Genomic DNA, 27,737 nt, shown 5'->3' with positions numbered 1-27,737 from the left:
TTTTTCATTTACTTTGTTTCTGTTTTCTTCTGTGCCTGCATTCTCTGTTTCCTCCAAATTGCTTTTATCTGTTTTTGTTTTGGGGGTTTTTTTTGGTGTCCATTTAATGTCCATTCATCTTTTTGGCAAGGCTCTTATAAAGCTGATTGGAAGCAGTGTATATAGGTGAGTGGGGCTTGTAGCCTAGTGGGTTTCACTGTAGAGTGACAGAGCAGGGAGCCAGTTTTTTGGCTGAAGGGCACTCAAATATCAGTGTTTGTAAGTTTTTGGAGGGGCTGTTATGTTTCTCCAAAGAATAAAGATCTTCCATGTAAATAAAAATTATCCCTTAATCTATTATTTGTAAATTTAGGTATTTTAACATCACATTGCCTTGGAATATTGCACAGCTCAGTTTATTCATTAAAATGAAAGAATTGGACTTGATCCTTTCTATCCATAACCAGTCTACAATGCTTTACTACAAGTCCTGTATAGAATAATTTAAAGGTGTTCAGTATCTCAATATATATACACAATACATTAACCCACACATTTTTTTTTCTACAAAGAGCCTGTGTATGTGGCCCAGTAAAGGTTTACTAATGCACCAGACACATATAGTGCCTTCTAGAGATAAGACCTATATATAAATTGGCATAATATAGCTCAGAAAACTATAAATGAGAATCAGACACACCTGGCTTTGAATTGTAGCACTGTCATGTACAAGCTGTGTGACCTTGGGAAAGTCAAAAATCCTCTCTGAGCCTATTTCCTCATTAATTCCACTGTATGCCAGACCCTATATAGCGTTGGAATGAGAGTAGCATATAAAGTTTCCTCCCTCTTTGGAGCTTCTATTTATTGTATGTTGTTATTAGTGACAATTCTGTTTTAATGCTCACATTTTAAATCCTGGCATTTCAGTGGTTAAAATAAGGGTAGCACATACTTTTGTGTCCATACACTATACTTTTAATGATTGTTTCTTAAGAATATTATATGCGTTTACACCATTTGATTTTTTCAATCTAAACTTGAAATGTTAAAAGTTTAATGAACTATAGGGGCTGGCCCCGTGGCCGAGTGGTTAAGTTCGCGCACTCCGCTGCAGGCGGCCCAGTGTTTCTTTGGTTCGAATCCTGGGCGCAGACATGGCACTGCTCATCAAACCACGCTGAGGCAGCGTCCCACATGCCACAACTAGAAGGACCCACAACGAAGAATATACAACTATGTACCGGGGGGCTTTGGGGAGAAAAAGGAAAAAAATAAAATCTTCAAAAAAAAAAGGTTAATAAACTATAATAGGTTGGAAAATTAACTAAAGTAGATGGTATTTGTTTACCACAATTCATTTGAGGGTCATATGTCCTTCAGTGTACTGTAACTAGTATATAAATGTTACATCTCCAGCCTTTTGCTATAATCTTTGCTGATTGTTGTTTTTACATTCTCTCTCCTATTATAAGATATTGTTAACATCTAAGTCTAGGAATTGGGATTCCCAAGATACTGATAAAAAAAATGCTGTAATAGAAATTTCTGTGCTTCAGATGTTTTAGAACTCAAGGAGATTCTTTTTATAATGCATGTTCTTGAAGCAGTATATCCCTAAGGGCACTAATGGATGCTTTCCCGTCTCTCATTTTCTCAATTTAGGGAAACTAAAACCAACAATGGCATTCATGTCAGGAAAATTGAAGATTAAAGGAAACATGGCCCTAGCAATCAAATTGGAGAAGCTAATGAGTCAGATGAACGCCAAGCTGTGAAGGAAAAGAAAAAAAAATTTCATCCTCTAAGCTCAAAAAGGAAAAGGGCTCAGTAGTTAAAATCTAACGTTTGTTTTCCTCCCTCTTGTATTGTAAGGATACGCCTGTTTGTGCTGGAAAAAATAGAATTTCTGTATCTATAAGACTTGAAATTGTAATTAAAACAGCTAGCTATAAGCTTCGCTAAGTGGAATTCTAATACATACTGTTCTTTCTATTTTGTGAGTCTTGCCTCTCAGCCCTATAAATCATTCACCATCTTCTTACAGGACAAGTATTATGAGCAACCAATTAGGGTCAAGCAGTAAAATAAGTTCTTTTCAAAGCTTCTTCTCCCAGACTAGTCAGTTTTAAAAATTTTTAGTTTTGGACTGTATACTAATGAAAATCTTAATGATATTTTAAATTTTTATATACTTCTTTTAAAGATCTTTTACAATGCATTTTCCCAGGAATCACATAATAAACTACTTAAATACCATTTTTAAAGACTAATGAAACAGTTTTTCATTTTGTTAACTAGCTTTCTAGGTGTAAGTTATCTATAGGAAAATATTAATGTAATTCAACTAATTGTAGTATGTATCCTATTTTAAAGTATGTAAAAATGCCCTAAAATAAAATTGTAACCCCAAGCCCTCCAGGACCAGTTAAGCTGACCCCATCTCTTATCAAGAGAGTGATTAGGAATCGACTTTCAGAAAATCTGCCAAGTCACATAGCCAGGGCATGTGCAAAAGAAGTGGTGACCAGAAACAACCTTGGAACCAAAGATCCTCCTTCCCACGGAACCCAAGGACCAGGACACGACCAGATCTTGAAAGTTGGACTCTTATCAGAAGCGAGGGGTCCCTCATTCAGGAAGATCCCGTGTTAAAATTCCTTACCCGCCTCATCAAAAATGTTTAAAACCCCATCATAAATGTTTAGAACCTCATCATGAATGTTTAGAACCCTGTCATAAATGTTTAAAACCTTACCATAAATGCTTGAAGCCCGCTTATCAAAACCTGTTCCACCAGCGTTTATGTGTGCCAGCTTATCCTCCCTAACCTCTTAAATTTCATCCCAAATCTTGAATTGGGGAGACAGATCTGAGGGCACGTGTCCCCTGGCTCCCTGCACATCAATCTCACAGAATAAAAAGCTGATTTCTCCCACAAAGGCTGATGTCATAATTAATTGGCTTATTTATGTGCATTGGGCAGAGAACCCCAATTTTGCATGGTAACAAAATAATTTCTCCCCAGAAGTATGCACTCGGTAACAGTGTTTTGAAATGAGAACATTAGAACAGATGATGGTTACAGGCTTAATTGTATGCCCCCAAAATTCATATCTTGAAGTCCTAACCCCCAATATTTCAAAATGTGAATATATTTGGAGATAAAGCCTTTAAAGTGCTGATTAAGTTAAAATGAGCCTTTTGGGGGGCCCTAATCGAATGTGACTGGTGTCCATATAAGAGGAAGAAATTGGAACACAAAAGAGAGACTTGGAATGTACCACAGAGGAAAGATCATGTAAGGACACAGCAAGAAGATAGTCATCTGCAAGTCAAGGGGAAAGGCCTGAGAAGAAACCAAATCTACTGACGCCTTGATCTTAGATTTCTAGTCTCCAGAACTGTAAGAAATTTCTGTTGATTTAGCCACCAGTCTGTGGTATTTTGTTATGGCAGCCGGAGCAAACTAATACAATGATTTGTTTTTCTTTTTTTAAAAAGCTCAACTTAAAAAAAAAACCAGCCCTTACCTTTCATTTTAATCAGTTAAAGATACTTCCTCAGTGTAATTTTTACTTATCTTCCACCCTCTTATATTATTGTGCTATTAAGTGACTTTAGCTGATTCTGACATTTTGTGAAATCATTTTAGGGGTATTTAATGTGTATCTTAGAAATAAGGAAACAGGATCAGAGATGGGAAAGAACTTGCCCAAGGTCAAAATTAACCAGGCCTATCCAACAAAAACCTCCCAGTACATTTGCCTTGAATAGAACCTGAAGCCCTCACCTCCCCCTCTGGGAAGCCCAAATGGATTGACTTTGGGGTGGTAGCCTTACAACTCCTTTGGCATCTCCCAGTCATTTCTAGTTGGGAGATCCTGGTCAGATGTTGCCAGCAGGCTTCTTTTCTACTGAAGTTTTCTAAAGACTTCTCTCCTTTCTCTGCATTCTGCAAATGGTCTCAAAGCTTTGGGAAAATAAAAAGTAAATATTGTGAGGCAGGAATCCTGGGTTCTGGTCACTAAACATGAACTTGCTAACTAAAAGGTTTTAGGATATTGGAAGAAACTCTTTCACCTAGTAATTGAGTGAATTGGATGAGGTCATCTGCAGCCCCTCTGTGCTCATTATCACCAAGAAGTACTGAGCAATCTGCATTATTCTATCAGAAATAAAGGAGACCTTACCTACATTCCTGAAACCTTCCGTCTTGCCACATTCCCCAGCTGCCTTAATGAATTCATGTGTTCCCTTTTCTTGGATCTTCCACATTAACTGCGTTGAAATTGTAGATCCTGCCATAGGTTCTGAATGGCCGTTTTGTGTGTTGTCCAGTAGCCAGTTGAGCCCTGTTTCTGAAATAGAATGGTTTAGAGGGAAATCATGCCAGTGGGTTTTTTAGTGATTGAGTGAAATTATTTAGACATTATTTTTAAGATGGTTTGTTGCTAGTAATCCTATATTTCAACAAATCCTCTTATAGTACTTCTTAAATAATCCTCTTAAGCAGAAGAAAAAAGTCCTTTTTCTCTACCTAAGTTCTCAACTGGGGCCCTGTAAATTAGACTAACAAAAGATAGATTAACAAGAGAAGAACAAAGAAATTCATTAACGTTCATTTGCACATATACATGGGAGCATTCATACATGAGTAACTCAAAGGGACGGTTAGAACTTGAGCTTATGTAACATCTTAACAAAAGAACAATAAGTTTTTAGAGAAGTAACAAGACAAAGGAAAAGGACTTTGAATTTCTAAGGGTGGCAAATTGTGCAAAGGAAAATACATGGATTGTTTAGTGAGGGTAAATTTAGTTTTGTAAGAAACCACTAACTGTCTTCCAAAGTGGCTGTACCATTTTGCATTCCCACCAGCAATGAATGAGTGTTCTCATTGCTCTCCATCCTCACCAGCATTTGGTATTGTCAGTGTTGTGGATTTGGGCCATTCTAAGAGGTGTGTAGTGGTACCTTGTTGTTTTAATCTGCAATTCTCTAATGACATAGGAAGTAGAACAGCTTTTCATACGCTTACTTGCCTCTTTATTTTCTATGGTGAGGTGTCTGTTCAGGTCTTTGGACTATTTTTAAATCACGTGGTTTTCTTATTGTTGCATTTTAAGAGTTCTTTGTATATTTTGGGTAATAGTCCTTTATCAGTTGTCTTTTGCAAATATTTTCTTCCAGTCTGTGACTTATTTTCTCATTCTCTTGACATCATCTTTCACAGAGCAGAAGTTTTTCATTTTAATGAAGGTCAGCTTATTAATCGCTTCTTTCATGGATTGTACCTTTGGTGTTATATCTAAAAAGTTACTGCCATACCCGAGGTCATCTAGGTTTCTCCTATGGTATTTTATAGGAGTTTTGTAGTTTTGCGTTACATTTAGATCTGTGTGATCCGTTTTGAGTTAATTTTTGTGAAAGGTACAATGTCTTTGTTTAGATTCTGTTCTTTTGCATGTGGATATCCACATTTGTGAAAAGACTTATCTTTGCTCCTTTGTTAAAAATCAGTTAATTATATGTATGTGGGTCTATTTCTGGACTCTATTCTGTTCCATTGATCTGTTTGTTTATTCTTTCACCAACACCACACTACTTGGTTACTGTAGCTTTATAGTAAGTCTTGAAGTCAGGTAGTGTTAGTCCTCCAACTTTGTTCTTCTTCAATATCGAGTTGGCTGTTCTGGGTCTTTTGCCTCTCCATACAAACTTTAGAATGATTTTGTTGTATCCACAAAATAACTTGCTGGGATTTTGATTGGCATTGCACTGAATCTATATATTAGTTTGGGACAAACTGATGTCTTGACAATATGGAGTCTTACTATCCATGAACATGAAATATCTTCATTTATTAAGTTCTTTAATATCTTTCATCAGAGTCTGGTAGGTTTCCTCGTATAGATCTTGTACATACTATGTTAGATGTGTTCCTAAGTACTTCATATTTTTGGGTGTTAATGTAACTGGTAATATGTTTTAAATTTGAAATTTCACTTGTTCATTGCTGGTATGTAGGAAAGCAATTGACTTTTGTATATTAACCTTGCATCCTACAAACTTGCTATAATCATATATTAGTTCCAGGGTTTTTTTTAATCAATTCTTTCAGATTTTGTACATAGACAGTTATGTCATCTGCAAACACAGACAGTTTTATTTCTTCCTTTCCAATCTGTATAACTTTTATTTCCTTTTCTTGTGTTATTGCATTAGCTAGGACTTCCAGTTTGATATTGAAAAGCAGTAGTGAAAAGGGGACATCCTTGCCTTGTTTATGTTCGTAATAGGAAAGCTTCCAGTTTCTCATCTTTAAGTATGATGTTAGTTGTGGGGTTTTTGTGGATATTCTTTATCAAGTTTAGGAAGTTTTCCTTCTTCCTCGTTTACTGACAGATTTTATCATGAGTGGGCGTTGGATTTTGTCAAATGCTTTTCCTACATCTATTGATACGATCATGTGATTTTTCTTCTTTAGCCTGTTGATGTGGTAGATTACATTAATTGGTGTGTTGAATGTTGAACCAGCCTTGCATACCAGGGATAAATCCTACTTGGTTGTGTTTATGGTCTGAATCATGTCCTCCCAAATTTCATATGGTATTAGGAGGTATTAGGAGGTGGACCCTTTGGGATGTGATTAGGTCATCAGTGGAGCCATCATGACTGGAATTAGTGCTCTTATAAAAGAGACCCCAGAGAGCTAGCTGGTCCCTTCCACCATGTAAGGATATAGCAAGAAGGTGCCATGTATGAATCAGAAATTGGGCCCTTACCAGTCACTGAATCTGCCTGTGTCTTGGTCTTGGATTTCCCAGCCTCCAGAACTGTACGAAATAAATTTCTGTTGTTTATAAGCTAACTAGTCTCTGGTATTTTTTTATAGGAGCCCAAATAGGCTAAGACAGTTGTGGTATATAATTCTTTTTATACATTGTTGGATTCAATTTGCTAATATTTTGTTGAGGATTTTCCTATCTATGTTCATGAGAGAAACTGGTTTGTAGTTTTGTTGTAATGTCTTTGTCTGGTTTTGGTAAGAGGATAATGCTGCTTCATAGAATGAGTTAGGAATACTGCCTCTGTTTCTATCTTCCAAAGGGGACTATAGAGAATTGGTATAATTTCTTCCTTAAGTGTTTGTTAGAATTCACCAGTGAACCCATCTTGATCTTCTGCTTTCTGGTTTTGAAGGTTATTAATTACCATCCTGTTTTTTCCCATCTGTTCTGTATATCTTTTTGTTCCTCTTTTCCAGACTTCTTCCATTTCATTCTGCCTTCCATGTAATGCAGGGATCTCACAAAATATTCCCATTTCCTTTTCCCATTCATTGTACTATTTTGGTCATACATTTTATTTCCAAATATGTTATAAATTCTACCATATATTGTTTAATATTTTTGTTAAACAGAGTTATCTTTTGAAAGATTAAAAAAATGAGAAAAAGGTCTTTTAAATTTACCCATATATTTACTATTTGCACTGTGAAAATGTCCATCATCAATTATCCAAACATATGAACATATCCAAAAGTTTCCTCCTGCCCCTTTCTAGTCTTTTATGCTCATCCTCCACACCATTTCCAGCAGCTACTGATCTGCTTTCTATCACTATAGATTTGTTTGCATTTTCCAAGAATTTATATAAATAGAATCATACAGTATGTACTTTTTTGTTGTTGTTTCGCTTCTTTCAATTGCATAATTATTTTGAGATTTATTCTTGTTGTTAGGTATATCAATAGTTGATTCCTTTTTATTATTCCTGAGTAGTTTTCATTATATGGATAAACCACAATTTGTTTATCTATTTACCTGTTGATAGACATTTGGGTTGGTTCCAGCTTTTGACTATTACAAATAAATCTGCTGTGAAATTTCATTTACAAGTCTTTGTATTCTCTTGGGTATGGAATCGCTGGATCATATAGTGGATGTATATTTTGAGAAATTGCCAAACTTTTTTCCAAAGTGCTTGTACCATTTCACATTTCACTAGCAATGTATAGGACTTCATTTTTTCACATTCTCATCAATACTTGATATGTTCAGTCTTTTAAAGTTTAGCCATTCTAATGCATGTGTAGTGGTATCTCATTGTATTTTAATTTTCATATCCCCAGTGGTGTTGAACATCTTTTCATGTGCTTATTTGACATGTGTAAATCTTCTTGGTGAAGTGTGTGCTCATGTCTTTTGCCTACATTTCATTCCATTGACTGTTTTCTTATTATTGAATTTTGGGAGCTCTTTATATATCAAGATACAAGACATTTTCAGATATTTACAAATAATCTCTCCCTGTCAATGGCTTGTCTTTCCATTCTCTTACCAGTGACTTAAAAACAACAAAAAATTTTGATATTGATGAGGCTCAATTTATCAATTTTTTTCTTTTATGGATCATGCTTTTGGTGTCATAATTAAGATATCTTTGTCTAACTGAGAACTTCTGGAACTTTTACAGTTTTAACTTTTGCATGTAGGCCTCTTATCCATATCAAGTTAATTTTTGTACATGGCGCAAGGTATGGATGAAATTTAACTTTTCTGACTAGCAATATCCAATTGTTCTGGCACCATTTGTTGAAAAACATAGCAGAGTTTAAAAAGAACCTAATAGAACTTTAGAAATGCAAAATATAACACATTAAAACTTTGCCATAATATGATAAGTTGAGGGTTCCGTTGTTATAAGGTTAATGAAAAACATTGTTTGGTCACAAAAAGCACAAAAGTAACGTTAGTGAAACTTAAAAGTATAGACAATTGACCATATCTGAGAAAGTTCCAAATGATTACAAGGCAGTAACTTCCTAGCCACTTCCTACCCTTCTAGAAGATAAGAACTTTATAATTCTCCCCAGTTTGAGAACAGGAGCTGATCAGAGGATAGGAACCAGTATCAAGTGGCAATTATCTGAATAATTATGGAAGGCTGTTTTATATCAGTTTACTAATTGTCACATGTGCTGTGTCCAATATACTGGTAAACTTATCTATTGGATTCTTAAGTTTAGTTATTGCAGTTTTTGGTTCTGGGATTTCTCTTTGATACTTTCTTTTTGTAACAGCTTTATTGAGGTATAATTCACATACTATACAATTTACCCATTTAAAGTGTACAATTCAGTGGGTTTTAGTATATTCACAGAGTTGTGAAACAAACCATCATCACTATCAATTTTAGAACATTTTCATCATCCCCAAAAGAAACCCTTTACCTTTTAGCAGTCACCCCACATTTCCCCTGAAGCCTGTTAGCCCTAGGCAACCAGTAATTTACTTTCTGCCCCTAGATTTGCCTGTTCTGGAAATTTCATATAAATAGAACCAAACAATACTTGGTATTTTGTGACCAGCTTGCTTCACGTAGCATAATGTTTTCAAGGACATCATGTTGTAGCACGTGTCAGTACTTTATTCCTTTTTGTGGCTAAATAGTATTCCATTATATGGATAAACCACATTTTGTTTATGCATTCCTCAGTTGATGGACATTTGAGTTGTCTCCACTTTTTGTCTATTATGAATAATGCTTCTATGAATATTCATGTCTAAGTTTTTGTGGGGATATATGTTTTTATTTTTGTTGGGTATATACCTAGGAGAATTGCTGGGTCATATGGTAACATTATGTTTAACCTTTTGAAGAAATGCCAGTGTTTTCTAAACCACCTGCACCATTTTACAATCTCACGAGCGGTGTATGAGGGTTCCAGTTCTCCACATCCTTACTGACACTTGTTATTGTCTGTCTTTTTTATTATAGCCATCTTACTGGGCATGTAGTGGTATCTCATTGTGGTTCTGATTTGCCTTTCCCTGATGGCTCTATTTGATTCTTTTTCAAAGATTCTAACTCTCTAGTGAAATTCGTCATTCTGTTATTTGTATTCTTGAACATATTAATCATAGCTATTTAAAGGTTGTATCTAACAACTGCAATATCTGGATCATGTGTGCTTCTGTTTCTGTTGTCTTTTTTTCCTCCTGGCTTTTGTTCAGTTAGTCTTTTTTCTTGGCATATTGGTAATTATTGATGGAATATCAGATATTGTGTATGAAAAATTATAAAGGCTCATCAACCAAAGAAGATTTATTTTTTTCTTTCCGGCAGATTGAACATGGGAAGATCAGTTCGATTCAGTCAGGGATTGAGACAGTTCAAGGTTATTTTAGGTATTATTAGTGCTATTTCTGATTTGCATTACTCTCAGGGTCTAGTTCAAAGATCTCAACTGAAAGTCTGAGGTGTCTACCAGGGCCCCTCTTTCTTATTTAATTCTTCCCAGCATCATGAGATGGCCAAAGATTTCTGCTTAGATTGTTTTTCCCTCTTAGCAGCTGATTTCCGCTTGGTTTCCTGGCTTCTTGCCCCTTGCATGTACGGGTTAGGAATCAGCAGGTGCTTTCAGGGAAGGGGCTTGTAGACTAATTGACTCCTTTTACTGTGATTGCCTTTTTTCTGGGATCTCAGCCTCCCAAGTCCTAGCTGCCTCGATAGACTTGACTTCCAAATTTCCTACCTCTAGCCCAATCAGACTGTCCCAAGCTCTAGGATGTCTGTTTGGTTTCTATACTCCTAGGCACAAATCAACAATGCCCTGAGAAGGAAAAGTTGCTGCGAATGTAGGATTCACTTCAATGTGTTTCTCTTCTTCCTGGGCTCTTGGACTCTCAAGCTTTGGCTGCCTACAATAGCTTTAAATAGTCCTTTAAAAAAAAAAATCTAGCTTTTATAGTTGTCAGTGAAAGAGTTAGTTTGTTCAACAAGGTACCCCATCATAGCTGGAAGCCTGCATCATTTAAAAAATTCATCATGATGGAAATATCCTTTACATAAATGGGATTGCATTTAAAAAAAATTTAATTGTGGTAAAAAACATAACATTTATCCTCTTAACTATTTTTAAGTGTACCGTTCAGTGGTGGTAACTATATTCACATTGTTGTGTAATAGATCCCTAGGACTTTTTCATCTTGCAAAACTGAAACTCTATACTCATGGAACAACTCCCCATATTCCCCTCCTCCAGTGCCTGGCAATCATCATCATACTTTCTGTTTCCACGATTTTGACAACTCTAGGTACCTGATATAAATAGAACCGTACAGTATTTTCCTTTTGTGACTGGTTTACTTCACTCAGCGTAATGTCCTCAAGGTTCATCCATGTTGTAGCAGGATGTTGTTCATCCATGTGTGACAGGATTTATTTTTTAAGGCTGAATAATATTCTATTGTATGTATATGCCACATTTTGTTTATCCATTCATCCATCCGTGAACATTTGGGCTGTTTCCAACTCTTGGCTATTGTGAATAATGCTGCAGTGAGCACGATATGCAAATGTCTCTTCAAGTTCCTGCTGAAATTCTTTGGGATATATACTCAGAGCTGGGATTTCTGGATCACGTGGTAATTCTATTTTTAGTTTTTTGAGGATCCTCCACAGTATTTTCCATAGCAGCTGCACCATTTTACATGTCCGCCAGCAGTGCACAGGGTTCCACTTTCTCCACAGGATTACATATTTGAAATATGTAGCAATTAACTCTACACACATTATTTTGTCAGATTTTTTGCACAGACTTTTTTATTCAGCCTAGATCAGGAGGAGTGTTCATAGAGCAAGGTGTTAAGAATCCTTTCTCCTTTGTTCAGAAATTAGTCTCTTTCTCTGCCTCAGTCATATTCTTCTCTCCCATCCCCTATCTCAAGGGAAGGAGTGTCTGTGGTTTCCCTATCGCAGTTGGAGTGAGGCCAAGATGAGAGTACCACATATGGCTAATCAGATATGCTTTCAATGTTATTTATTACCATTGTTATTATTTTGGAGATGCTTAGTGTATTAAGTAGAAAGGGAGTTAAGACCATGGAATCTGGAGCCAGACTGCCTGGGATGAACCTGGGCTTCTCCAGCTACTATGTAATCTTTGGCAGATTTCTTAATTTCTCTGTGCCTCAGGTTCCTCATCCATAAAACAGCAATGCTAACACCTATTACTGCGCAAGGGCACAGTCTGCTCACTGCAAGACAAAAGTCAATCTTCAAGAGGCAAGATGGTGGCAGAGAAAGGGCATTTATTAAGCAGTAAGCCAGCAAATTGGAAGATGGTAGACTAGCATCCTAAAGAATCATCTCAAGGGGCCACAGAATCTTGAAGCCCTTATATAGGCACGTGGGTTATGAGGGAGGGGTTAGGAATATTGACCCTCTGGTGTTAGATTGGGAGTCACCACACTAGATCTTTCAGTTGTTACTGATGATGGCTACCAGCACAGACGCTCTGTCTGGGGGTCATCACATTCCTAAGAAACTCAAAAGAACAGTTATCGGCTTGAATTATTGCAGTTGGGAGGTACATACACAAGCAGGGGCCATAAAATCTACAGAGCCTAGGTAGATCTGGAGGGTGCATATTCAGCTGGATTAGTTAATTAGAGGTCATTCAGAGTTACAATATGGTTTCTCTTCTACACCATGGATTCCCTTATGTCAACCTCGTGTTGAGGCAGGTATCACACTCACTTCATAGAGTATTTAGGATTAATAAATTAATATTCACTAAGCACTTAGTGTAAACCCTTGGCACATAGTAAGTGCTATGAAAGTGTCTGCTAGGTAAAACAAAGGTGGAGGGCGCCTGGCAGCACAGAGCATGTCCAGCCTTACCTCTGCTGTGCCGAGCTGTGTAGGTGGTGTTATTGCACGCTGCCAGGAGAGGGTTTTGGGTGTTAATAGATGGCTGCGCTCCCTCCACGGCATGGGTGCGTGTGCTGCAGGTGGATTAGGAACTTCCACCTGGCAGCGGTTGATGAGGATTTTAGGCTAGTTAATTTTAAAACTGCAGATGAGAAGCAGGCTCCGAGGACTGGAATTTGCTTGCTCTTTGATGAGAGAGATTTGCATTTGTGAAGGAAGGGGGGATGGCCTTATCTCTGGAAACTCTTAATGGGGAAGGCAAGAACTTAAGTTGTTTACTATCTGGCAACCTCATGTAACTGACCCCCCCCCCATCCTCCTTTGTCTTTGGCTGAGGATAATATTTAAGCAGTGGCTTCTGCCATTTACTCAATCCGGTTTGATTCTTATCTAAAAGTTGTGGGACCGCCCAATGGCCGGACCCTCTGGCATTGGTACCATTTTAACTTTGTCTGGTAAAGAGATAACTCACATACCTATGCTTTAAATTTAGCCTTACTCTCCAACCATGTTTGCAGCAGTAGCGGGGGCAGCAGCGGCTCCTCCTGCCTGTGGGTCCTGTCCCCACGCAGCAGCTCTGACTGCCCATGGGTCCTCTCCCCATGCTATTCCATACTATTCTCTAAATAAAAGAGCACTACTGCCAGATCTTGAGAGTCCAAGAAATCTTTCTTTCGACTCCTCGGCTCACCGACCCCGCATCAGCGGTGATGCGGGGGCTGTACGTCTGTCGGTCAGAGGTGTTCTTGCACACGCCTGGGTGCAGAGGGGACTATACTCAGTGCGTTAAAGCAAGTGTCCCACACCTGAAGAACGGAGCGGGTTCTTGCAAGGAGGTGTGCTGCTTGTACTCAGGTGCTGTCCGGAGCTCCGAGCGGCAGCGGGGACAGCGGCCCGGGGCGCGCGGCAGGAAGGGGTGCTACCTACTTCGGAACGCACGGGGATCGTGGGTCCCACACCTGTATGGGTGCGGAGACCCAGCCCGCGGGCGCGCGCGCGCGCGCGCGGAGTCGGAGGGTCGGCCCCCACCTCCTCCGGGCAGCGACGACTGCGAGCCCGGTGCGCGTCGTAGGAGGTGTCGTTACACACTTCCTGTGGGTCTCGCGGACCACGGCGCGTTTCCGGCGCCGGCTGGAGCCCGGGGTCCGAGCCCCCGCCCCGCGCGCCGGCCCCGCCCCGCCCCCGCCCCGCCCCCTGCCCGCCCGCCGCGCTCGGAGCCGGGCGCGCGGAGCCCGGGGCGCACGGAGCGGCGCGCGCCGGTCGGCCGAGCCAGGCTGGCGCCCCCGCCCCGCGCCCCGCGCCTCCGTCCGCCGCCCGCCCGGCGCCTTCCCCGCTCCACTCGCCCTCGCTCCCGGCCCTGCGGGCGCTCTCCCTCCCCGCCTGCCCTCCGTCCCGCCCCGTCCAGCCCGGTCCGCCCGGCTCCCTCAGGCCCCCCCCGCCGCCCGCGTTCCTATGGACAGACGCACAGACACCTGCAGGTGGGTGAGAGCCCGCGCGCGGGGCGGGCACGAGCGCGCCGACGCTGCGACCCGGCCGGGGAGCCCCTTTGTGTGGGGGGCGGCCGCGCCGGTGTCCGCGCTGCCTCCCCCTCGGCGGCCGAGCAGTGACCCGGCTGAACCCTCCTTTTGTCTCTTCGGGGGCGGGGAGGGGGGGCGGTGGAAAGGCCGAGAGTCCGGGCAGAGCCGGGCGGCCGGACATCGCCGGCGACGGGCTTGGGGGCGTGGGAGGCGGACACCCCCGGCGGCCGAGCGGGCTCCGGGAGCGAGCGCCGGCGGCCGCGGGCGGCTCTGGTCCGCCTCCCCGGGGCCGGCCGGCCGCCCAGCATCTCCGGTGGCCGCGGGCGCGCGGCGCGGGGCTGGCTCGCCCGCTCCTGCTCCTGCTCCTGCTCCTGCTCCTGCTCCTGCTCCGGGGTCTTTTGGAGGTGGGAAGGAGGGCGGGAAGGAGAAAGAAAAGATCGGGGCGCTTAGTTTCCAAGTCTTGAGATGCTTGTGGAGAGGGAGGGAGAGAGGTGGGTCGGGGCTTCGCCGGTCGCGTTCCCTCGCGGGGAAGGCACGCTGAAGTGCGTTTGGGGCGGGTGTGAGGGAACGTGCATCGCTTCGGTCCCTTATTTATTGTTTCTAACGGAGGAGGGCTTTCTCCGAAAGGCTCTTCTGCACCCCCCTCCCCGCCCCCATCTGAGGCTGCGCACAGTGATGCGTGTTTGTTATCAAATACATCGAGAAATGTATTTCCCTGGGTAGAAGGAGGTGGGCTGACCACAATCAAATCAAAATCAAGAATCTTTTTGGCTTCCTGGTGGCTGTTTTTTCTTCCTTTTTTAAGATTAGATGGAGACTTAAAGGCAAGAAATAAAAGGTGAACGTGGCTGTGATTTTTACAGTTTTATCTCTATGTCTATTTTAAAGTTTTGGGGTAAAGTTTTGTTATTTTCCAGACTCCTTAGGATTAGCATAATAGAATGTACCTGTTAAATAAACAGTTAACAAGCGAGTCAGGTAGTGACAGCTTCCACGGTGGAGTGAAATTGGAGTGCAGTAAACGGTTATCTAGCTTGCCGTTCAAGCTAAAACCTTTATTTTTGCTGTTTTAAGATATGAGATCTTTAACAGCGTGTTGGGAGAACATGAATGTTAGAACTGACTTTTTCCCCCCTGTGCTTGTCCTTTCCCTATCTCATTCTATGTATTTATGTATTCTCTGTATATAACCCAACGATTGTGTTGTGTATGGTGGATATAGTGTTGTGAAAAGTACCGTGGATGCTATTTCTGATTTATGTTATCTGGCTGAGTTTCTTATGAACTATGTATTTGTAGATATTCAAATAATAAATGAAGTTGAATAAACACCCAGAAAATTAATTTTACAGATTTAGAATTTTAATGCAGGTACAGATTTATACCTTTGTATTAATCTTAATCTGCTTTTCACTTCTGGAAACTTTATTTTTTATTTTGTGCCTGTTGTTTGAGAATCCATATTGACAAACTTAAAACTGACAGTTACCAGGGAGATTACAAAAAAGAAAAACAGTTTGAGAAGCACTCAGTTATATGTACAGCTATATGTAGAAAATGGAAGTTTTCTTAAAAAATAAAACATTATTTAAACTTGAAGGAAAAACACAGTAGAAAAATATTTACTTAAACTTTCCAAAAGTAAGATGTAGAAATTGATCAGAAAACAATATACAATTTAATACCGTTTAATTAGGCAAACTGATGTTTGTCATTATAAAGAGAAGACAGTTTAGTATGCTTAAAATAGTGGTCTTTTTCAAGGAGAAAAATTTATCCTAGATTCTTGCCCTAGTTACATTAACAGATTATTATTATTTCAGGCCTAATTTTGTAAATGCCTAGAGTGTACATTTTTGCACGCTTTACTTAAAACCTAGAAGAGGTTTCGTCTAACAGTGATCTTACCAACCCCTTTGAGTTGATCAAATTTTATTAGTTCCTGCTTTGACTTCCGGTCTAGATTAGATAAATGAATTTAAACTCTGCACAAAGGCACGGAGCTCGGTGCCAGGCGCTGGCTGGTAGGCCCTTGAGCAAGGTTCCTCTTCCTTTTCTAATAAAGATGGCCCAAAGAGAATGGTTACTGAAATTTGTTCAGGCTTTATCAGGAATGGTGGAATGGAGTTAAAACCCACTCCCAGAGTTTCAGCTCTTAGATACACTCCTCATCAGTTCTTAGAAGAACTTTTTTAAAAGATAAGCTAACAAATTGAATTTCTTGCTTATGTATTTATATACAAGATTGTCAGTCGTAGCGATAAGGTTTAACAAAGAATCACTGTGTAAACTAAACACTCAGAGAGAGTGGCCTGTGTTGAGAATTGCTTGGCATAGCTGTAGTTGTGTCTAACAGTTTTCTGGAATTGGCAGTGTAGTGTCTTTATGTGGGCTGGCTGAAAGATAACGCCTAGTTTTTTGTTTTGTATTTGTTTTTGGACTGTGATATGTAGATAGTAATTTTTTGGTTTCTGTATAATTGACAATAATATATTAGTGTAATCAGAAGCAGTCTAGAGAACCTTACGTATTTTCAACTAATTTGCCTTCTGGTATGTTGGTATTTAGGAAGGCGTATAAGTTATTTTTCACTTTCGTGGTTGAAATTTCTGTTGCTTTCGATATGACAAGTGCTACTTCCAGAAATTCTGATTTGTGTAAAGTTGGATTTTACATATAGTTGAGCAGTATAAACTGGCATTTATCAGTTTCTTTTTTTTTAAACCACACTAAGCTGTCCACAGTTAAATTTGATAGGCTTTTAAAAATCAGACTTTTCTAGCCTCTTCATGTTTGTTAGTTAATGTGGTACTCTTCAAGGAAACTCGAAATGGCCACTTTATGTTACCTGGAACTCACAAATGACTAGTATTATCATTAGCAGTAACCAAATGGAAAACTGAAAAGTAACAATTTTATTCTTTATAATAGATCTATGACTTTTAAGTCCTTCTTTTTCATGCAGTTTTTTGTAGCCTGGTGGGGAAGCAGGTCTGGCTCTGAGAGGTGTGGACAGTGACCTCACATTCCAGCCTTTCTGGTCCTGCATTGTTTAAGATCAGCACAAACCCATCCTGCTTGCCGAAAATGCAGAGTTCCTTCTTGGATTAATATTCTGCTACCAGATGTATGAGGCTGGCTCTAAAGAAGCTTTTTCTCCTAAATACTGTCAAAAATAGAGAAGCTGAAGATTGGAGAGAAGCCATTTATTTTGAACAGTTTATTTTCTGACAGTTTGTGTTTGTAAAGAAACCTGCTCATAATATTTACTTAAAAAGATCTACATAGTTGCCTGAAGAAGCACCACAGGTTTCTTTTTTTCCTTTAAAAAAGTTTCCGTAGAGCTTAACTCTTACATGGTACTTCTTGACTTTGCTTCTGATTAATTGATTTATAGACTTTATTTACCAGCATGAGTGGAGAATTCTTTTGCTATACTGAAATTGCACTCTGCCTGTGCTCTGGTCTGTTTCCTAGGTAACAAATGTACTGCATAGATTCCATAATGAGGACTGTGGTTGGCTAGTTACAGTGTAAATTCTGTTGTTTGGTAAAGCTTAGTCTCAAATTCAAATAAAGGTCAAGAAACCAAAAGTACTGAAAATGCAAAGTTTTGAATTTTATTTTGTATCCAGTGTCAACAAAGTTTAATATGCTTTTCTGGACAAAGACAAAAAGTATGCAGCAGTATTCAAGTTTGTTTTGCAAAGTCTTACACTGAAACAGTTGGAGAGCTTTTTGATATTTCATACTGGTCATACCAATGGCTCTAGTGACAAAGATGTATTTCAGAAACGCCTTATCACACTTATAGAGAAAGCAAAGGGATGTGGTCTATAATATCAGTGATTGGTCTTTTTGTGCTGAATGAAAAGTAACATGATGCGTCTCAAAGGATAAATCGTGCAACTTTGTGTGAAATATAACTTTAAAAAACTTTAAGAAGACGTTAAAACATTTGAGAAACGTTTAAAAACATTAAACATCTTGCCATAAAATGATGCATTTTGCTCGTTTTTTCCCCTCTGATCTGCCTGAACTTTGTGGACCTAGCGCCAGGGAGCAGGTTTCTCTGAGGTAGCTGCAAGTTGAAGAATAGCTTTCCTCTCCACCTTACTCTCTTCTTGAAATCTATGGCCTCTGTAGCTCTCGATGCAGAGCAGTGAGTAATATGTGTGCAGTTGCTGCTAATTATTATCCGTTTGTAAAAAAAAATTTAAAAACTTGCAAAGAACCAGAATTCCATTAATAGCCATTGCAAATATCTTTTCTTTTCACGCCTGAAAATGTCTTTTTGTTTGTTAATCATCAAGGAATCTGTTAGCTGAAGTACTGGGAAAAAAAAAATCTTTTGAATTCTAGAGAATTATCCAAAGTTGCCATCATTACTTTCTCTTCCTTGGCTGGATTGTTTTTGGGTTATTTATTTATTTTTCAGTTAATTTTAATTTCAGGAAGTGGACTTATCTTGGTGGCTTCTCTCTTTGGTTTTCCTCAAAACTGACACTACTTTAACCTTTTCTGTCCTTTTCTCCCCCCCTCCCCCAGGAAGATTAGCCCTGAGCTAACTACCGCCAATCCTCCTCTTTTTGCTGAGGAAGCCTGGCCCTGAGCTAACATCCATGCCCATCTTCCTCTACTTTATATGTGGGACACCTACCACAGCATGGCTTGCCAAGCGGTGCCATGTCCGCACCCGGGATCCGAACCAGTGAACCCCGGGCCGCCGAGAGGCAGAACGTGCGCACTTAACTGCTGCACCACCGGGCCGGCCCCTCTTTTCTTTTCTAATTGCATATACTGTGTCCCTTAAGTTTTCCTTTTTTAAAAGTATTTTTTCATTTCAAGCCTAGTCCTGTTCTTTGTTTATTTGGCTTGCCCAGAGGTGAGTTCCTTCTTCATGTTATTGTTCATTAATTTTTCTTGTTTCTGGAAATGGAACTTTTTTTTTTTCCACTGAGGAGGATTTGCCCTGAGCTAACATCTTTTGCCAGTCTTTGTCTTTTTTCGCTTGAGGAAGATTAGCCCTGAGCTATCGTCTGTGCCAGGCTTCCTCTATTTTGTATGTGGTCTCTGCCACAGTATGGCTGAGGAGTGGTGTAGGTCTGCACCCGGGATCTGAACCCGTGAACCCAGGCCACCAAACCATAGTGCGCTGGACTCAACCACTATGCCATGGGGCCGGCCCCCTAAGTTTTCTTTTATAAATATTTTCCCTTATAAATATTTACTATTTAAAAAATTTTATCATTACATTATTTAAGGCATAATTACCACATAGCTAAAGTTCTACTTTTTTTTGTTAGGAGACTTCCTACTTCTGGAACAGAGTTAACAATTGTGGGGGGGTCAGAATTTGCAACCCCAAAATCTGTCTCTTTGGCTGGATTATTTTTAAGGACAAAAGACTCTGACTCTTTGAAAGAATCTTTGACCTTCCCCCTAACTGCCTAAAAGAATTTTAGAAGAGCCTGTCCCAGGAAAGAGCTATCACCGTATATAATTCTAGGTGTGATAGACATCTAGCAAGGGCTGTTTTATCAAAAGATTTCTTTCTGGTCCCATGGTCTATAGATGGCCCAGCAAACATTTGTTTAGCGAACTTTGCTTTCTGTCTCCATGTGAGTTGCCTTCCTCTCCTTTGAGGTCCCAAAGCACTACCCCCGCATCCTCCTTTGTCTTTAGCTGAAGATGGTGTTTAAGGTGCTGGCTTCAGCCATTTTGGCGAGTTACTGAGTTTTCCTGAGTTTCTCCCATGTATACAGGTTATTAAACTTTGTTTTATTTTCTCCTGTTATTCTGTCTCATGTCAGTTTAATTCTTAGGCCAGCCAGAAGGAGCTAGAGGCAGGAGGAGTTGTCTTCCTCCCCTACACGGTATTTGTGAACTCTCTTACCCAGCTAGGATAATTCCTCACCCCAGGCTGTATTAGTTTGCAAGGGCTGCCATAACCAAGACGCCAGACTATGTGGCTTAAACAACAAAAACTCATTTTCTCACAGTCCTGGAGGCTAGAAGTCCCAGATCAAGATGTTGGCAGGGTTGGGTTCTTCTAAGGCCTCTCTCTTTGGCTCGTAGATGGCTGTGTTCTTTAAGTGTCTTGCCATGGTCTGTCCTGTTTGCCTGTCTGTCTCGTAATCTCTTCTTACAGACATCAGTCCAGATCCTTAGGACTCGCCCAAGTAACCTCATTTTACTAATTACCTCTTTAAAGGCCCTGTCTCCAAACAGAGTCACATTCTGAAGTGCTGAGTCTTAGGACTTCAGTGTGTGAATTTGGGGGAACACAGTTCAGCCCGTGACTCAGCCTGTTCCTCCACCTTGTCTTTCATGCACACGTACATCCTTCATTCCATATGTGTAATTTTACAGTGGTTTCATCTTTTACGTCTTTTTCACTCTCTTGGCAGTTTGTCACTTGAGTGCAAGGCCCAGTGCACAGCAATGTGATCAACTCTGTATGCCATCAAAAATAAGTAGGTAGTTGCCTTATTTTGTTTTTATTTACTCTTCATATTTATTATTTTAAAATGCTTTATTTTGAATAGTTTAAAGTAGAAAATTCTTAATAACTGGTTTGGAATACAGGAGCGTATCAGTGTGGCCAAATTCAGTGGAAGTACTGATGCTGTGATTTTCCTGTGAATTCTGAGGACATGTTTCTTTGGTGCTGTTTTTCAGTTATTGGTCTTGCTGCTTGCATGGTAAGTTATTCACCATCCTGGTCATCCCCCATGTCCCGTGGGGGATGACCCCTGAATCTAGTGTCCAGTTAGGCCCTCTTTCCTGAAATCCAGATGTATACAGCTACTAACTGGACACAGTGACTTGATATTCCACAAGCATTTCACATTCAGCATGCCTAAAACTTGACTTATCTTTCTCTTCAGATTTGCGTCCTTTCTGGTATTCCCTGGCTCAGTGGATGGGGCCACCTTCCGTCCATTTTCTCAGTCCAAAAATTTAGGAGTTATCTGTGACTCCTCCCTTATTCTCAGTCCCATCTTCTGTAAATAAAGCCCCCAGACCAGTCAGTTCCTGCCCCCTAAGATTTCTCAGTTCTGTCGGTTTGCCCCGTACAAATCACATAGTACTCTATCACCTTTGCCCATCATTGGTTTCGGTTCTACAGTTAAATATAGTCGGGGTGCAGCTCAAGTCCTTAGGCTAAGGCTTCTGTGATCATCACTTGATAATGTGAAGCTCATTGCATCCTCATAAATGGTTTATGTGGATAACATCTCCTGTCTTTCATATTTAAAACTGTTGATCTGTGGCTTTTATACTTGAAGGTCAGTTTGTCTGAATATAAGTACTTGCCTCACGTTTTCTTTCCTCAAGTATCTTAAATATGTTACTCTCTTGTAGGATTTGGCCAGCCTTTTCTGTAAAGGCCAGATAGTGGTTATTTTAGGCTTTGTAGGCCGTAGGTCATTGTCACAATTATTTAACTGTGCCGCTGAAGTGCAAAAGCAGCCGTAGAAAGCATGTACAGGAACAAACATGACAGTGTTTAAATAAAATTTTATTTACAGAACCAGACAGTGGGCTGGATTTGGTCCGCAAGCCATGCTTTGCGAAGTCCTGCCCTATTGTATTCTGGTAAAAAGTGGTGTTGTCAGAGTCTAATACCAATACGATTTGTTCTCTTTTTTAAAAAGTGACTTTTTTTGCCTAGATGCCCAAAGGACTTTTTTCTTCATCTTTAAAGGCCGATAACTTTACTAGAATATGTCTTAAATGTTGGCTGTTTTCTGTTAATTTTTCCATATAAACAATGTGTTTTATTATGTTGGCTAAAATATTTTTTCGTAAATATTTTTATCAATTATAGATTTTCTTGTTTATTCTCTCTCATGGTTTTCATTTTCTTCTTTGGGGCCTCCTGCTACATGTATGTTGGCTCTTTGCTTGCCTTTTCTATCTATACCTTTCTTCAAATTCTTTTTATCTTATTTTTTATATTTGCTTTATTTTTGTGTTTTTTCCTTTTTATCCTGTTTAACGCGCTTTCCGTGGTATCTAAGTCTCGTGTTCTTTCTTTCGGAGCTGCTTTTCTTTCCTATTCTGTGCTGAACTCTATCATTTCTCTGTGTACATGTTCTTGTTATTTGACCATTCTCCTTTTTTTAGCTTTTCTTTTTCTGATGTATACTTTTTTCATAGCTTCTATCATTTTCTTAAATTATTATTTTTTAAGATGACACCTGAGCTAACAACTGTTGCCAATCATCATCTTCTTTTTTTTTTTTTTTTCTGCTTTTTCTCCCCAAAGCTCCCCAGTACATAGTTGTATATTCTAGTCGTGGGTCCTTCTAGTTGTGGCATGTGGGATGCTGCCTCAGCATGGCCTGACGAGCGGTGCCATGTCCACGCCCAGGATCCAAATCAGCGAAACCCTGGGCCACCGAAGCAGAGCGAGCGAACTTAACCACTCGGCCATGGGGCCGGCCCCTTAAGTTATTTTAATTCGTATTAAAATATTGTGTTACAATTCTCATCTGCTTTATGGCCATAGTTTTGTGATGTGTCTTTGTTGGTTACTGGTACATTATTTGGTTCTTTTTTCATTTTTTTCTCACAATACCTTTCGTAGGATTAGATTACATTCTTTTTGCTTGGTCATGTTTAAATTAGGTGGATTTACCTGTACTTTAGAAGGTTTCTGTGATGGGGGTGGGAGTGGGCCAGGGTAGTTTTCTTAGTTTCATGGTTTGAAATTTTCTCCTTTGTTGCTTATGTGAAGTATTTAAAAATATGGCCACTCAATTAAAATCAAACTGAGATACCATTGCACACCCACTAGAATGGCTAAATGAAAAAGATGAAAAAATTCGTAGTGTTGGTGAGAACGTAGAATAACTGGAATTCTCTTGCACTCCTGTTGGATGAGTGCAGAATTGGTACAGAAATGTAAATGAATGCAGGCAATTTGGAAAGCTGTTTGGCAATATTTACTACAGCTATACATATGCATCGTCTATGACTCAGTACTTCCACTTGAAGATATGTACTTAACCAAGATAAATGTAGTAGAATGTTCATAGAACTACTTATAATAGCCCCAAACTGAAGTCTGCCCAAATGACCATCAGTATATTGTGTGGCAGAGTATTAGATTGATGGCCCCAAACTGAAGTCTGCCCAAATGACCATCAGTATATTGTGTGGTAGAGTATTAGATTGATGGCCCCAAATAAACGACATCTCCTGCTATCTGTGCCCCAGTGTTTGTCCCTTTCCACAGATTTTGGCCACGTAACTTACTTTGGTCAGTGGGACAATAGCAAGTGTGATTCAACAGAGGCTTGATAAATGCTTACCCATTGAGGGGAATACTGCCTTGAGACCATAATATAAGGAAGTATTGGAGTAGGAGAGATCAGGTGGAGGGAAATTGAGGCACCCCAGCTGATTACCAGCACTTACTGTCAGGCATGTGAGTGAGGCCTTCTTTGCCCATCCAGCTCGCCTGACCCTCCAGCTAAAAGTAGCCACGTGAGCAAGTCCAAGTAAAGCCAGGAGAGAAACTGTCCAGATAACCCATAGAATTGTGAGAATAGTTGTTCCATCTGTGTTTTGGTTTTTTTGCACTGAAAGAATTGTAGATTCACTTGCAGTTGTAAGAAATAATAGAGAGATTCTTTGCATACTTTGCCCAGTTTCCCCTAATGATAACATTTTGCAAAATGATACTTATAATATCACAACCAAGATATTGACTATTATGGGCTGAATTCTACTCCTCCACAAATTCATATGTTCAAGTCCTAAAGCCCAGTACTTCAGAATGTGACTATATTTGGAGCAAGGGCCTTTAAAGAGGGGATTAAGTTAAAATGAGGGTGTTAGAGTGGCCCTAACCCAATCCGACTGGTGTCCTTGTGAGAAGAGGAACTTTGGGTACAAAGAGAGACACCACAGATGTTTGTACAGAGGAAAGACCATGTGAGGACACAGCGAGAGTGTGGCCATCTGGAAGCCAAGGAGAGAGGCTTCAGAAGAAACCACACCTGCTGACACCTCCATCTTGGATTTCTAGCCTGCGGAACTGTAAGAAAATGAATTTCTGTTACGTAAGCTACCTGGTCTACGGTATTTTGTTATGGTAGCTCTAGCAAGCGAACACATTGACATTGATACAATCTACTGCTCTTACTCAGATTTCCAGTTTTACTGGTACTCATTTGTCTTTGTGTATTAGGTTCAATACAGTTTTATCACCTTCGTATGTTCATGTTTCTGCCAGCCCCTCCATTCTCCTCCCACCCTGCCCCCCATCCCTAACCTTTAACAACCAGTACTAGATCTTCCATTTCTGAAATTTTGTCATTAAAAAAAAATACTATATAGGGGCCAGCCCCATGGCGTAGTGGTTAAGTACAGTGTGCTCTGCTTTGGTGGCCCCGGGTTCAGAACCCGGCTGTGAAAACCTATACCACTCATCAAGCCATGCTGTGGCCACGACCCACGTACAAAATGGCACAGATGTTAGCTCAGGGCTAATCTTCCTCAAGCAAAAAAAGAGGAAGATTGGGGGAACAGATGTTAGAGCGAATCTTTCTCACCAAAAAAAAAAAAAAATACTATATAGATGGAATCATATAGTATGTAACCTTTGAGACTTTTTTTTTTAAACTAAGCATGATTCCCTGGAGATTGATCTAGGCTGTTGCATGTATCAATAGTTTGTTCCTATTTATTCCTGAGTAGTAGTCCACGGGTGTACCTTGGTTTATTTAGCTATTTATTCATTGAAGGACATCTGGGCTGATTCTATTTTTTTGCTTTTACAAATAAAGCTCTTATGCACATAACTTTTAATTTCTCTGGGATACATACCCAGGACCGTAATTGCTGTATTTAGCCATTTTGATGTGTGTGTAGTGATACTGGTTTTAATTTGCATTTCCCTGATGGCTAATGTTGCACATCTTTTCATGTGCTTATTTGCTGTCTGTATATCCTCTTCTGTGGAATGTCTCTTTATGTCTTTTGCACATTTTCTAATTGAGGATGTGTGTGTGTGTGTGTGTGTATGTGTATATTTGTTTTGAGTTCTTTATGTATTCTAGATACTAGTCCTTTGTCAGATATGCGGTTTGCCAATGTTTTCTCCTAGTCTATAGCTTGTCTTTTAATCCTCTTCACGTGGGCTTTCACCGAGAAAGAAGATATTAATTTTGATTTTACCCATTTTTCCTTCTATGGGTCATGCTTTTAGTATGAAGTCTAAGAACTCTTTGCCTAGCTCTAGATCTCGGAGATCTTCTCCTGTGTTGTTTTCTACACGTTTTTTACTTTTGTGTTTTACAGTTAAGTCTGTGATCCATTTTGTGTTAATTTTTATTTAAGGTGTGAAGTTTAGGTTGAGGTTCATTTATTGCCTGTGAATGTCCAGTTACTCTAACACCACTTGTTGAAAAAGCTGTCCTTCCTCCGTTGAATTACTTTTGCACCTTTGTAAAAGAATCAGTTGAGCATGTGTCTGGGTCTGTTTCTTGGTCTGCTCCATCTGTTTTTATGAGTGGATTTGGGGAGAGTCCAAAACTAAGCCTTTGCTACTGTCCTGCTTGCTTAGAAGTCCTTGTTCACTCTTAAGTATGTTTTTTTGTTATTATCTTGGAAAACTGTTTACATCCTGTTGATCAAAGGGTGTATCTGTGCAGGTAAAAAAGGGTAAGATAGGCAGTGACTGATTATTAACAGCTTTTTGAGTTTATCTGCTTTATAATATAGTGTTAAGGCAATGTATATTTGTTGCAGAGTTAATTCTTTTCTAAATTACTCAGGTTGTTAACATTTTTATGCCAATTCTGGTTCAATAATGTACTTTGTTTACCTGGCATCTTGAGTCAATGGAAAATATATATTCTTATAAATAATATTCTGCCTATGAGTATATTTGGTATATGAATATTTTCTTGATATGTAATATATTCTTAAATTGTTTTTTGGCTAACTGGCTGGCTTTTTTCTCTGACAGACAAAAAGTCTTATCACAAGTATATTTCTTGTATACTTAGCATTTCTCTAATGGTGTGTTTATACAATGATAAGGTATAAAATCTGCACTTTCCATTAATAAAATAATTGCCTCAAAAGATTAGGGTTTTTCTTTTTAAAATTTATTTTTGGGATCAAAAGTTACCCTATAGATTTGCCGTAGTACCTTTTTAGTTGATGCCTTCCTGTAAATCATCGAAATAGATATTTGTCTTTTTTTTTTTTTTTTGGAGGAAGATTAGCCCTGAGCTAACTGCTGCCAATCCTCCTCTTTTTGCTGAGGAAGACTGGCCCTGAGCTAACATCTGTGCCATCTTCCTCTACTTTATATGTGGGACGCCTACCACAGCATGGTGTGCCAAGTCGTACCAAGTCCGCACCTGGGATCTGAACTGGTCAACTCCAGGCCACCTAAGTGGAATGTGCGAACTTAACTGCTGCGCCACCGGGCCCGCCCCGATATTTGTCTTTCTAAGAGCATACTGTTGGCCTGAGAAATAAGGATATCCTTGCACATTATGTAATAAGAAACAGTATTTTTGTTAAAAATGAAAGAATGTAGTTCTATATAATGTTTTCTGAGAAAGGAACACGGATGAAAATGTCAATCAGTTTGGCTATGTGAAAACTTAAGCTTTGTTTTTAAAAAACAAAATAATAAAATTAAAAAGGGAAGCAACAGTCTGGAGAAAATATTTGCAGCAATGTGGTAGACAAAGAGTTGAGGTCTAGTGGCCAACCTGGTGGCATAGTGGTTAAGTTTATGCGCTCCACTTTGACAGCCTGGGGTTTGCAGGTTCGGATCCAGGGTGGGGACCTACACACCGCTCATCAAGCCATGCTGTGGCAGTGTCTCATGTACAAAAAATAGAGGAAGACTGGCACAGGTGTTAGCTCAGAGACAATCTTTTTAAAGCAAAAAGAGGAGAATTGGCAGCAGATATTAGCTCAGGGTCAATCTTCCTCAAAAAAAAAGAAAAAAAGAATTGAGGTCTTCATGGCCTTGTATTGTTTTATTTTTTCAGTTTCAAAAAAATAATAAAACTCCAGTGAAAACAGACAAAATGAAAATCAAAAGAAATGTTCAGCCTCACTGATAATTAAACATAAAATAATATGGCAATCCAGATGCTTTTAAAAAATCTATCAAATTAGCAAAAATATAGAATGAGATATGCCCATTGCTAGTGAAGAGAAATGAGGGGAGGAAGTTATTCTCATATTTATTGCTGATGGGTATATGCCATTATTCTTTTTTTTTCTTTTAAAACTTTGAAGTTGTAGGGGAGGAAAAACTTCCTTCTACCCTGCTTGATTCTGTGGCTGGGCCTAAAAGTTAAACTGACGTAAGACAGATTAACAGGAGCAAAGCATACAAATTTTACTTAACATTTTTATATGTACACAGGAGTCTTCGTAAAAAAAAGAAGACCCAAAAAGAAGCAGTTAGGACCAAGAGCTTAAATATATTTTAAACAAAAGAAATGTGTAGGGAATTGACAAGACAAAGGA

At 39.6% G+C, this 27,737-nt stretch overlaps 2 protein-coding genes across 6 annotated transcripts in view; both read left to right on the top strand.

Moving 5' to 3' along the window:
* HSDL2 (hydroxysteroid dehydrogenase like 2) overlaps nucleotides 1-7,875 on the top strand; it is a 70,710-nt gene extending 62,835 nt beyond the window's left edge. Inside the window, exon 11 of the mRNA XM_014834472.3 lies at nucleotides 1,645-7,875. Coding sequence (XP_014689958.2) covers nucleotides 1,645-1,757 — 113 coding nt within the window. The 3' untranslated portion in view covers nucleotides 1,758-7,875. The remainder of the gene's footprint in view (nucleotides 1-1,644) is intronic.
* Nucleotides 7,876-13,915: 6,040 nt separating this feature from the next.
* Nucleotides 13,916-27,737, top strand: part of KIAA1958 (KIAA1958 ortholog) — a 149,714-nt gene continuing 135,892 nt past the window's right edge. For 2 of the 5 annotated variants that reach the window (XR_011506285.1, XM_070518969.1), the window contains exon 1: nucleotides 13,937-14,180. The gene's annotated coding sequence lies outside the window, so the exon portion shown is untranslated. Of the gene's footprint in view, nucleotides 14,181-14,516; nucleotides 14,624-27,737 lie in introns of those variants that run through there. The other 3 variants (XM_044779040.2, XR_011506286.1, XM_070518970.1) reach the window with 3 other exon arrangements.

The sequence above is a fragment of the Equus asinus genome, chromosome 10, assembly GCF_041296235.1.
Source record: "Equus asinus isolate D_3611 breed Donkey chromosome 10, EquAss-T2T_v2, whole genome shotgun sequence".
Taxonomy (NCBI): domain Eukaryota; kingdom Metazoa; phylum Chordata; class Mammalia; order Perissodactyla; family Equidae; genus Equus; species Equus asinus.
The sequence above is the reverse complement of the archived record's forward strand: the minus strand, read 5'-3'. Positions and strand labels throughout refer to the sequence as shown.